We start from the raw sequence: 12,823 nt of genomic DNA on the forward strand, positions 1-12,823 counted from the left end.
GACTGGGAAAAGGAGGTGGGAGAGGAGATGAAAGAGGGTGGGAGAGGAGAGGAGGAAACCTAGGAGCAGGGAGCTGGAAGGGGGAAACCAGGGGAAGAAGGAGGAGGGGAAGTATAAAACGATGGTACACCATATCTTCAGTACAGTGTACAGACATGGTCTCATCATCTCAAAAAAGATGTTTTGGCCTTTGAAAACACCAAATGAAATGAATGGGTTTCAGGCTTCAAACTAATAAAAGAAAGTTCTTCTTCACAAAGTAAATAGTCAACCTGTGGAACTCCTTGCCACAGGAGGCTATGAAGGCTAGAACTATAACAGAGTTTAAAGAGAAGTTAGATAAAGTCATGGAGGTTAGGTCCATGGAGTGATATTAGCCAGGGGGTAGGAATGGTGTCCCTGGCCTCTGATTGTGGAAGGCTGGAGATGGATGGCACGAGACAAATGGCTTGGTCATTGTCTTCGGTCCATCCCCTCCGGGGTAGCTGGTGTTGGCTGCTGTCGGCAGACAGGCTACTGGGCTAGATGGATCTTTGGTCTGACCCAGTATGGCCGTTCTTATGTTCTAAGCTCAGGGCTCAGGGTCGGGGGGTCTCACTGGACCACCTTGATTTTCATGCAAACCTGCTCCTGGGTTCGCTTGTGGCCTTTGGTGGCCAGGTTGGCAGCTATCCTGCCCTAAACGGCCACTTTCCTGTGTCTAGTGCGGAGGTCGTGGACGTTGGAGGCCTCCCCCCAAACTTGGATGAGGTCCACGATCTCCGCACTAGACCAGGTGGGCGCCCACCTCTTGTAGCCCAGGGCAGGCTCCTGGGAGCCGCTAGCCGGGTCCCAGGAAGAGGCAGAGGTCTGGGTGGCAGCGGGTGGCTGGTTCATGCTGTGCCAGGTGCAGGGTCTGCTGGCTGGGTGCTGGCAGGCTTGCACCTGGCACGGGTACCGTAGCCAGACCATACCCCTTTAAGGGCTCTGGAGCCGGGAGGGGGGCAAACGAGTTTCCCTGGTTTGGTCCAGAGTGGCCACCAGGGCAAGCTGGGAAGGGCTAGCCTCCAACTAGTTCGAATTAAGTGGCTACACAGCCCTTAATTCGAACTTCTTAATTCGAACTAGGCGTTAGTCCTCGTAGAATGAGGTTTACCTAGTTCGAATTAAGCGCTCCGCTAGTTCGAATTAAATTCGATCTAGTGGTTTGCATGTGTAGCGCCTATTTTATTTACTCTTCAGATCTGCAATGAGGAACTTGTTCTTGGCCTCCAGTGCCTGGTAAAGCTGCTCCTTGCAATTGAAGTCCCAGCTCGGCATGAACTCGTACAGCTTCCGCATCTTCTCTGGATTAGTTTTCTCAGCTCGGATGCTCTGGTATTGCTCTTCATCCAGCACAGTGCCATGCAGCATGTCTATGACACTGTCCACCATGCAGACTCGCTGGATCAGTTCTGCTCGGTGCCGGTTCACAAAATGTTCCTCTGTGGAGGACACAACAAAAGAGAATGAACTGACAGAATCTAGAGCTGCTTGTTTCTAAGTATCTTTGAAGCTCTGACCACTGTTCAATTCCTGTCCTCAAAATCTCCTGCTGTGAATCACAGAAGTTTCCCTATCACCATCTCCAGGTTCCGGTGTTCTCATCTTATCTATTCAGTGTAGATTGTGTAACATTTCATTGGCTACTTAATTTAATTCTTAAATAAAACCCACTAGAGTTACAAAAATTAACAAATACAATTATATTTAAAAAATTACAGTGAAAGCTTTTCAATATATGGTCTCAAATAACCTTAACTCTGCCTTCAGTGGGAATCCCAGCCTACTCTTTCACTATCTTGGCAGGTAATCACTGGGTTGATTATTTGTTTCATGCGTACATGTCTTGGATACTAAGCCAGCTGTGTTGTCATTTTTCCTCCTGACAGTAAGTCGTCTGATATCAGAACCTGGGCATATCAGCGTTGTGCATAAAACATGCTATCTATGGGTATGTCTACACTACCACCCTAGTTTGAACTAGGGTGGTTAATGTAGGCATTCGAACTTGCAAATGAAGCCCAGGATTTGAATTTCCCAGGCTTCATTTGCATGTTGCCAGGCGCCGCCATTTTTAAATGTCCGCTAGTTTGGACTCCGTGCCCGCAGCTACATGCGGCACGAACTACGTAGTTCGGAATAGGCTTCCCATTCCGAAGAGGTTTTTAAGAACAGGTTGGACAAACACCTGTCAAAGATGATCTAGAATTACATGGTCCTGCCTCAGCTCAGACAGCTGGACTTGAGGACTTCCCAAGGCTCCTTCCAGACCTATGTTTCTGTACTTCTAACAGCATGGGTATACATTCTTTTAGTCATTTTAATGAGCTTTCTCCTTTTCCATAAGAATAAACATGCTTGCTAAGAAAGATCTGTGAGGTAACTTAACTGTCGGCAATTATGCTGTTTACTATCTGCAAAGAGAAAAGTGAAGGCCATCTTAGACAAGGTGGGTTTGCCAGGGAATTCACATTATAGTCAGGGAACTATGCAGCCTGGTAAACACTCTTTTTAGGAGACACACACATGCTCACACAAAACCCTGCATAAACACAAATAGTCTGTGTGGTGTTTTCATTACTTTTGCCAAGCATCTCTTAATAATTCAGTTAGGACAGTGTTTCCCAATTTTATTTGGCCACGGAACCCTTTTAAACTTGAAAGAATATAATAAGTCTTTTATACAGAGCTGAAAAAATAGACCACAAATAAATAAGAATAATAATAAGCAACTGGTTAGACAGCTGAAGCTTCGACTTTGTCCAATGTGGTGCTAGTATATTTGTATTCAGTCACCCACATGATCCACGCTACCTGAGAGTGAGTACGGGGATTTACGGTGGTATATAACAGGCAATCACACTACTGACTGATTGCGCACGCAGCGCTGAGTAGTGACATCATCGTCCCCACCCTCTGGCTAAACTGGCATTACACAAGGACACTTATCATGGCAAACACAAATGAAAATTGTTTTCAATAAAATTCATAAATGCTTAAATATTAATTATTTTGGAATTTTCTCGCTGAACCCTTATTTTCACTTTGTGGAATCCTGGGGTTCCATAGAACACCATTGGGGAAACACTGAGTTATGGGAATAAAGTACCCTCTGCCCACATCTCAAAAATAAAGACCTACATTATTCATTGTTTGTTTGCTGGTAAGAGCAAAAGCCCCAGTCAGCAGTCAAGGCCCCATACTAGTCACAAAAAAGACTAGTATCACAAAAAGACTCTTCCTGTCTTATGATCTCACAGCCTAAAACAAATCAATGGCCACTGACTGGTGCTCTGGCTGCAGCCCAAATGTGGATTGTGGCACAGTCCTGGGTGGTCCACAGGCAGAGTCAGGGATTGAAGAGGCATGGGGGCAAAGGCACCATTTCAGGAGAATGGGGCGGCAGCAGTAGAAACTACACAGATGTTGTGAACTACTTCTCTGCCTTCTCCCTTCAGCAGCCAAGAGTGAGAGGAAGGAACAGAAGCCCTGTACTTTCCCCTTGCTCCCTGGTAGGGGAATGGGAAGAAAAGCAAGTAGCATCCTGGTATGCATGGCTGCTGCCCCCCTGTTCTCCCAAAATGGTGCCCTTGTATGGGGCAAGTCAGCAGATTGGTGGCTGGCAATGACCCTCACCCAGGGCTGGAGGAGCCCAGGATACTGGGAAGCAGTGGGTGGAGAGCAAGGGGAAGGGACCAGCCCCGAGAAGCAGCAGTTCTCAGGGTGGCTGGAGGAGACTGTGGGCTTGACTGGCCTTATGGGTGAGCGATTGCCTAGAGCACAGCGATCACAGCAGCAGTGGCGCTTTTGGCTCCCCAGGTTACAAAGCAACTGATGGGGTCTAAGGTGAGGAGTGGCAGATGGGGGCTGTCTTGCCTGGTCTGGCTGCTGGGGCTTCAGGAGGTGCAGGGCTGAGGAGCTGCAGTGAGGCTCCCTGTTCCCTCAACTGCTGCCGCTGCTACCTTAAACTCAGCATGCCTGCAGGAGCTGCATGTGGCTGCACATCCTGGCTCCCCTCCAGGACATGCTGCCTCCCTCAGCCCGACTGTGAATAGGAGCCATGAAACCCAGAGCCCAACATAGCAGACATCCCCTGCCCCGCTCATCTCTCACCTGTTCCACTCCGGATAGGAGTAGGGAAGCTGCCTCTGCCTGAGCTGAGATCTGGGCTCCCATGAGATCCTCTGCTCTGACTTCCCCCGCAGAATGGATCCACGATGTGTTTCTGTGCCCACTTACCTAGGGGAAAGGCAATGTTTAGAGGCAGGGTTAAGGTGACGGTTTGGGCACAGCAGGAACAGGAGAGGGAAGAAGAAATGAGAACTCCACTAGAGAGCTAGCTCTGTCCCAACCTGTGTACAGTGGCCCTGCAAACTACGGTCTGCCCCCATGGGGCTGTTGAAACTGTCCATCAACCTCTTCTGTGGGGCGAAGGTGGGGGTTGCTGGGTGGAAGAGCTCAGCCAGATAGCACTGGAGCAGTGACACTCATTTCACAGACAAAAAAGTTTGACCTCATAGGTATAAAGAAAAGGCTACTTTTAAAATTCAATAAATAAGACAAATACATCACACATGGGGCCAGGTATTTGATCCCCCAGTTTTATAAAGGAAATGAATCCCCCTTTAAATCCTCTTACACCAACAAATTCCTTTAAGGGAGTTGTCATGGCTCCTTCCCCACTCTGGCATGATAAATGCAGAAGTGGGGGCCAGCAAGTGTACCCCAAAGCCTTATCTACCAGGCTTTGGTATAAAAATTCCCCCAAAATCTTAAAAAACAAGATCTTGGGAATAAAACTTCCGCTGCCACCACCCAAATGTTGATAAAGAAATCAGGGAAAAGATCATTTGGCAAATCTTACCCCTAAAATAAAAATCAAGGCATACAATTAACCACTGCCAGGTAAATAAAAAGAAAAGAAAGAACTTTTATTATTACAACAATATTCTTGTTGCAAACATAATGACTAGATAGGGAGGTAACAAAATATACTCATGGGCTACGTCTACACTGGCCCCTTTTTCGGAAGGGGCATGTTAATTTCAGAAGCCGTAATAGGGAAATCTGCGGGGGATTTAAATATCCCCCGCGGCATTTAAATAAAAATGTCCGCCGCTTTTTTCCGGCTTTTAAAAAAGCCGGAAAAGAGCATCTACACTGGCCCCGGAAAAAAAGCCGGAGGATCTTATTCCTACTTTAGATATTTCAGACACCTAAATATCTACTGGCCAATGAAGGCAGTATGTAGCAATGCTTAATAACAGCACAAGTCCAATGCCTCCACAGTGCGTCACAAATATGTTCTGCATCATGTCTGCACTTTGAGCTGTTAGTCTGCAGATGGATGCACGACACTGAGACAGAAGACATGCCATCCTCCTTGTCTTTGTACCTGTATTCTGAGCGCTGGGTTCTGTATCATACACAATCGACAAGCCAGGTTTTATTTTTTGCACAGTATCCAACTCCGTGGCTGTTGTGTCATCGATGTGGCTTTCAGACAAGCTGTGAAAACAAAATGAACCATGATAATAACCGATCAATCTAGTGCCAAGTTTGTAAATATTTAGCAATGACTTTGTGGAAATGTAGCCTAAGACAGCATTGCAATTTTAAAAGCACAGATGACAGGAAAGTCAATGTTATAATGAGAAAGTTGCCCTAAGAAAAGATAGTTTCGGAAAGAATAAAAATGTAGAATTATGGTTCCTCAATAACACTAATCCTGTCGTTCCCTGCTCCCAACTCCTGCCATCCTATGCCCTCCAGGTGAGGCAAATATGTGTCTAAAAGCATCAGAAAGTAACGTGTTAAATCTCAGACAACTTGGCAGTTCAACAAGGAATCTTTCAAACCCCACATTACCGTGGAGCTTTGACTGCAGACAAATCCCATCCTACCTATGTCATGTAGCTAAATGTACTTAACCGACCAGCAAGGGAAGAGGAGATGTACAATGCGGGGAGCTGATCACTGTGGAGAGTGAACGGTCAAACAGAGCACAGAACAAATGGACAGCATAGGGTGTGGTCAAAGGTACGGCTGCCCCTTTTGAATTTTCAGAGCCCTCGCAGGACGCCCGTGTTCCCAGACAGGTGCTGTTCTCGTCACAAGAGACAGGGAACTAATGCAGAAAGTGCAAGTTCATGTCACCACTAGTTATTAGACAAGATGCATTGGAGCACCAAGGACAGAAGTACTAGGCAGCTGTAACAGCCTAGCAGCTGACACAACCTCAGCCACAACATTCCACCTTTTGGCGAACTGCTACAAGAAAAATCAGGTAGAATACAAGAGGTACCCCAGGTGTTCTGAAGACTTCCCTGTTGGGTACTCAATCAGATACTCAATCAAACAATCAACAGAACTGAGTATATGCAATTGAGGGTGGGATGCTGTAAGAGAGTCCACAGATGGAGTAGGTGGCTTTCCTAGACCTCCGTGACTTCTGCAGTGGCAGGGCTGCAGTCAGTAGCTGTCAGCTCCAGGGCCTGCTGGAGCTGCAACTCAGGGCTGAAGCGGTAAATTGGGTCAGCATCCTCAGATATGGCAGAGAGCCATACATGCGCTCTGTATTCATTTAGCAATGATTGATTGGTTTGGCATTGGGAAGGAAACAGCCCTGCTACTGTGCACAGTGCTCATTTGAGAGATGGAAGACAGAAAAATCCAACTGCATCTTTTGTTATTTGGAGACGAGTTTACAAATCTAGATACATAGGTTTTTTAGAAGTTTTGTAAAGGGTTCACTCGTAAAATGTTGACCAAAATTCTACCAATAGGCTGGGAACATTTCAATTAGACCTGGCTGGAAAAAGGTTCCCTCCCTCCATCACCTCATCCTCCAAATGTTCACTTTTTAAGTTGGAAGAATCCCTGTAAAATATTTTGGTTTTCAGCTGAAAGGTTTTGAGATTTGAGCATTCTATTATCTGAAGATTGAGAATTGGAGAGTGAAGAAGAAATTTCATGTGACCCTTTTCATTGATTTCTAAACTCAATTTTCTGCCAAATGGGCTTTTCATTCAGGTCTAAATTTAAACCAACTTTGATGCTGACTTTTACTTGTTAAGCTGGAAACTTGCCCCCTGGGCACAGATGCTTGACTAAAATTAAAAACGAATAAGAAAACAACTTTCACAGCGATCAAGCAATGCTTGTCACTGCAATGTAAAAAAATATCATTTCCACCTTTCAGGAAATTCCACTATTTTGATTTTGTTTAGACTCTAAATTGAAGAGGTTGAAATATTGAAACTTCTCACAAACAAAATATTTAAAGAATGATCTGAGGATGTTTAAAAGTTTTGGCCCTACTTCTTCCATCTAAATGAAACATACCAGCATTGCAGCCTCAAAACATTCTGTGTCGGCTCAGGCTGACATTGCTGAATGTGTCTGCCATAGCTACTGGGGTGTCTCTTGAGATCCTTCCTCCCTAACTTTGCTCCACTGATGTGGGTGCCATAGCCTGGCTCTGCCAGGATGCACCCCAGTCTCTTCCAGTATATACCGCCCAAGATGGACCTGCACTGCAGAGTTCAGTAACAGGAAGAGGACCTAGTGTGGGGACATGAAGGACCCAAACTATCATTTCTATGGGGCACTATGGCATTTGATTTTCCTATGCCCCATTAAAAGTTGAAAAACAATTGAAAGAGCTTAAGAAAAATCGACACTTCCCCATACACAATTTAAATTTTAAAGAAACCATAATTTTCTATTGAAAATTTATATCAGTGAGAAATTCCAGACCAGCTCCACAAACTGCTGGACAAACAGTTGGGGAAACATGGTCCCTCCCCTGAAAATCTTGCATTTCATGAGAAACACACACACGGGAGACAATGTTCCATGTGCAGAATAAATTTTGCAATGTGCACACAGGAACATGCAGATGTGCACCACCAATAGAAACCCATGCTGCTGGCTGTGAGTGGCTGTGGGTGCTCTGCTACTCAGCAGGCCTGCACCTAAATCTCTCCTGGGCAGTTGCCTAAGTGCAGAGAACAGTGACAAGGGACAATTCTCCCTCCTTATGCAGCCCCTACACAGTGCTGCTCCTGCATACAGGGCGGTCACAGCGGCTTAGCTGATGGGGAAAAGGGAAATCCCTCAGCGCTAGCATTGTTCCAGTCACAGCCTGCTTTGTGCGAGTCCCAGTTTAGGAGTTGGGGAGGAGGCAGGGTGTCTAAAATTACACTATTTCGGGTCCTTACCTGCCTGGAGTCAGAATTGTGCAAAGGAGGCTTAAAGGTGCTTTAGTGCCCTCCCCCGGGTTGCCCTTGTCTGTGCAGTGCCTCCTAGACCAGTGGTTTTCATACTATGGGTCGCAAACTAATACTGGGCTGTGGAATGTCGAGCGTTGGATCTCGTTGCTTCGGTGGGATCAGGTGACCAGCAGGTGTGCTAAAAGCGCACCACAGACTGCGCTTCACCCCAGAAGCAGCCAGCAGCAGTCCCTGTGCCTAGATGAAGGCAGGTGGCTGAAGACCACACAGGGCTCCATGCACTGCTCCGTACTCCCATTGGCTAGAACCGGCTGCTGGCTGCTTTTGGGGTGCAGCATGGTCTGCAGTGCCAGGACAGGTAGGAAGCTGCCTTAGCAACCTCGCTGTGTCTGGAAGCCTGGCACACACTGCGACGGATTCCTTGGATACAGAAAAGCAGCAGTCACTTACTCCAGCTTCTCTAACTTGCACTTTGGGTGTCTGAGTCCTTCACACAGAAGCTTCACTCCTGAATCAGTCAGGTTATTACCGCTCAGGTTCAGCTCTCGCAGGGACTGGTTGGAGCTGAGCAGAGAGGAGAGATCTCCACAGCAAGCATCAGTGAGACGGCAATCCCAAACCCTGCAGAGACGGAGACAGGCAGAGAGAACAGAAAGCAGAGTAACTAACGGTCCCGATTTTATAGGGACAGTCCCACAGAAAATGGATTTTCATGTGGTTATTATGAATTTATGTACAACCATGAGACCAAGTGTACAAAACCCACATTTACCTGCCGAAATGTCTCCACTTACAATTTAGTAGCTGTATGTCCATTTGCTCCTGCAAATGCAGGTGATTTCATAAATGAAAATAGGACTTCAAAATATTGCCAGTGCAAAATCAGAGAGCACCTCTGAAAGACTGGTTTAACAAGGGAAGTCTGAAGGAACCCAGCAATGACTTACACTAGTTTCCGCAGTTTACATCTGGGATGTTTCAGTCCTTCACACAGAAGTTTGATTCCTGAATCTCCCAGTTTATTCCCACTCAGGTCCAGCTCTGTCAGGGACTGATTTGTCCTGAGGGCAGCAGAGAGATCCTCACAACAACCAGCTCTGAGACTGCACTGCCACAACCTGCAAAGGGAACAGAGAGAAGAATACCAGTCTCCTTCCAGAAAGGTGTCAGTATTCACTTCACTTCCTTCTTTCTGATAACGTGGGAGTTTCAGTGTCTATAAAGTCTGTGTGCCCACCCAAAGCATTTTAATTATTACAGTTAATTACATGATGAATTTCTGACTCTCATTTGATTTGTACACATGGCAAGAAAATTTTCAGAATATTTCAGATAACAACCCACAAAAAAACCAAAATTGGATAATCATCTGATAACGTGACATTTACATTCTGTGCATGTCCTCTCACCTACAATGCCGTTATTGGCTGCTCTGGACATTGAATGTCCAGTTTGGCATGGCTTGTGAAGAGTTCTCCCTTTTGACCTTGCACAGGATAGAAGGGTGTGAAGAAGTGTAGAAAGTCAGAGGGATAGGTGACACTAACCCTGTAAGTCGAGCTAAATTATCCTATTTCAATAATGAAGCTGAAGTTGACATAACATAGGTCGACTTACAGCAGTGTCTGTACCATGCTATGTCGACGGGAGACACTCTTCTGCTAACTGACCTTATGCCTGTTGAAGAGATAGTGGAGTACAGATTTCTATGGGAGAGTGCTCTGCCATCAACTTAGTTTGACTTTGCCAGACCTGCTAAACAGACACTGCTACATTGATCACAGCAGTGCCAATTTAGCCAGAAGTATAGATTAGCTCAAAATCTCCTTGGGAAAGGCAGTTTCAAGTTATTGAACCTTGGCCATGTCTGAGACACCACATCAACATTGGCTGCCTGTCGCAGGGAGCCATAGCCTGTATCGCCCAAAGGCTGGTATAGGGGGCTCTGTCTGTGAGGCAGAGCACTTCCCATATAGGGGCATGTAAATTAATGATCTCCCCCTGCTCGCTCCACCCATTGCAGTAAAAGATCAGCCAATGGGCTGACTCGTGGTCAGGCCTGCTACTCCACCCACTGCGGCAAAAACCAACCTATGGGGTGATAAGACCACAGGCAATAAAACAGGCAGGCAACCCCTCTCTCACTGGGGAATCACATCGAGTGAACGCCTGGCCTGATCACCCAGTCGCCTTGCGCCCCCCCGCTCTCATGTCTCATTGAGCGTATCTCGAGTGGATTGACCCGAGTGGAGACAGTTGGTAAGCATGTGGCTGGTACGCGTGTTCCTGCTGTCTCCAGAACCGGTATAACACCTCTTCCCCACGATTATCCCTATCTTAATTGATTTTTCAGTTTCCCTTATTGTTTATCAAGCAACAGTAGTTCAAGAGTTATTGTGTTAGTTTTAAATTATAGTTGTTAAGGGTTTTAACTGTTCTTTGTGTAATATAGTGTAAATAGTTAGATTTATGGACAATATCAATGTGAGTTCGACTGTTTCTAACCCCTGGGCAGTTATTGGGAATTATTATGATTTAGAAAAGCCAAAGGGTACGTCTACACTACAGCGCTAGTTCGAACTAACTTAGTTCGAATTAGTTAATTCGAACTAAGCTAATTCGAACTAACGCGTCTAGAACTAAAAACTAGTTCGAATTAGCATTTTGCTAATTCGAACTAGCAAGTCCACATTGAGTGGACTCTGAACAGGGCTTAAGGATGGCCGGAAGCAGTGCCGGCAGGGCATAAGAGGAGGACTTAGAGCATGGAGATGCTGTCTCAGGCTAGCCGAGGGCTGCACTTAAAGGTTCCCGACCCCCACCCCGGACACACAGTTCTAAGGGGTGCCCCGCTTGCAAAGAAGTTCTGGCTTGGAGTGCCCGGAGTACCCACACTGGGCACATCACACCACTCGGCCATCAGCCCGGCTGCACTTGTCGCAGGCTGCCATCTGGGGAGAGGGAGCAATTGGGGGGCTGCAGGAGAGCTTCCACCCCCAGAAGCCCGCAGAGCCAGCCCAGTCCTCCCCATCGGGGGTGAGTACCCCATTCCTCCCTCACCTCCTTCCACTTACCCTTCCCTAGCCCCCCTTCTTATTGATGTACAAAATAAAGATAACGTTTCTTCCAACATTGACTCTGTCTTTATTGAACAAAACTGGGGGAGACTGGGAAAAGGAGGTGGGAGAGGGGAAGAGAAAGGCTGGGAGAAGGGAGGGCAACTAACATGATCAGGGGTTGGGAACAGGTCCCAGATGAAGAAAGGCTACAGAGACTGGGACTGTTCAGCTTAGAAAAGAGGAGACGGAGGGGGGACAGGATAGAGGTCTCTAAAAGCAGGGGTTGGGTGGAGACAGTGCATTCAGAAAAGTTCTTCCTGAGTTCCCATAAAGAAGGACTAGAGGACACCAAAGGAAAGGAATGGGTAGCAGGCTTGAAACTAGTAAGAGAAAGTTGTTCTTCTTGACAAAGCAAATAGTTAACCTGCGGAACTCCTTGCTGCAGGAGGCTGTGAAGGCTACAACTAGAACAGAGTTGAAAGGGAAGTGAGATCAAGTCATGGAGGTTGGGTCCATGGAGTAGTCTTAGCCAGGGGGTAGGAGTGGTGTCCCTGCCCAAAGTTTGTGGAAGGCTGGAGAGGGATGGCACGAGACAAATGGCTTGGTCACTGTCTTCGGTCCATCCCCTCCAGGGTCCCTAGGGTTGGCCGCTGTCGGCAGACAGGCTACTGGGCTAGATGGACCTTTGGTCTGACCCAGGACGGCCATTGTAAGCTCAGGGCTCAGGGTCGGGGGGTCTCAGTGGACCCCCTTGATTTTCATGCACACCTGCTCCTGGGTGGCCAGGCTGGCAGCTCTCCTGCCCTAGACGGCCACTTTCCTGTGCCTAGTGCAGAGATCGTGGACGAGGTCCACGATGTCCGCACTAGCCCAGGAAGGTGCCCGCCTCTTGCGGTCCAGGGCAAGCTCCCGGGAGCCGCCAGCCTGGTCCCGGGAAGAGGGGGTGGGCTGGGGGACATCGGGTGGGTGGCTCTGTGCCGTGCCAGGTGCAGGGTCTGCTGGCTGGGTGCTGGCAGGCTTGCACCTGGCACGGGCACCGTAGCCAGCCCGTGCCCCTTTAAGGGATCCGGGGCCGGGAGGGGGGCATAGAGTTTCCCTGGTGTTGGCCAGAGTGGCCACCAGGGAAACCTGGGGAGGGCTAGCCTCCCACTAGTTCGAATTAAGGGGCTACACACCCCTTAATTCGAACTAGCTAGTTCGAACTAGGCTTAATCCTCGTAAAATGAGGTTTTCCTAGTTCGAACTAAGCGCTCCGCTAGTTCGATTCAAATTCGAACTAGCGGAGCGCTAGTGTAGCGGCTATTAAAGTTAGTTCGAACTAACATGCGAACTAACATACATAAAGGTATGTCTAACTTTGTAGTGTAGACATACCCTAAGGGAATTGTTTTATACTGTTTAGTGATTTGTTTGTTTTTCATTCTGATGATTGTCTGGCGACCGCGCATGTGACTAAGTTTACAGTCATTAGGTGCCAGAGTCCTCATCAAAATAAAATCAGTTTTATTT

General features: G+C 47.3%; 1 protein-coding gene across 1 annotated transcript in view; it reads right to left on the reverse strand.

Annotated features, from left to right (window-relative positions):
* Positions 1 to 1,206: 1,206 nt before the first annotated feature.
* LOC102455214 (NACHT, LRR and PYD domains-containing protein 3-like) overlaps positions 1,207 to 12,823 on the reverse strand; it is a 47,842-nt gene continuing 36,225 nt past the window's right edge. Inside the window, exon 10 of the mRNA XM_089778838.1 lies at positions 1,207 to 1,518. Within this exon, the coding sequence (XP_089634964.1) occupies positions 1,207 to 1,518 (312 nt within the window). The remainder of the gene's footprint in view (positions 1,519 to 12,823) is intronic.

This window comes from Pelodiscus sinensis, chromosome 5 (genome assembly GCF_052426305.1).
Source record: "Pelodiscus sinensis isolate ZL-2025 chromosome 5, ASM5242630v1, whole genome shotgun sequence".
NCBI lineage: Eukaryota > Metazoa > Chordata > Testudines > Trionychidae > Pelodiscus > Pelodiscus sinensis.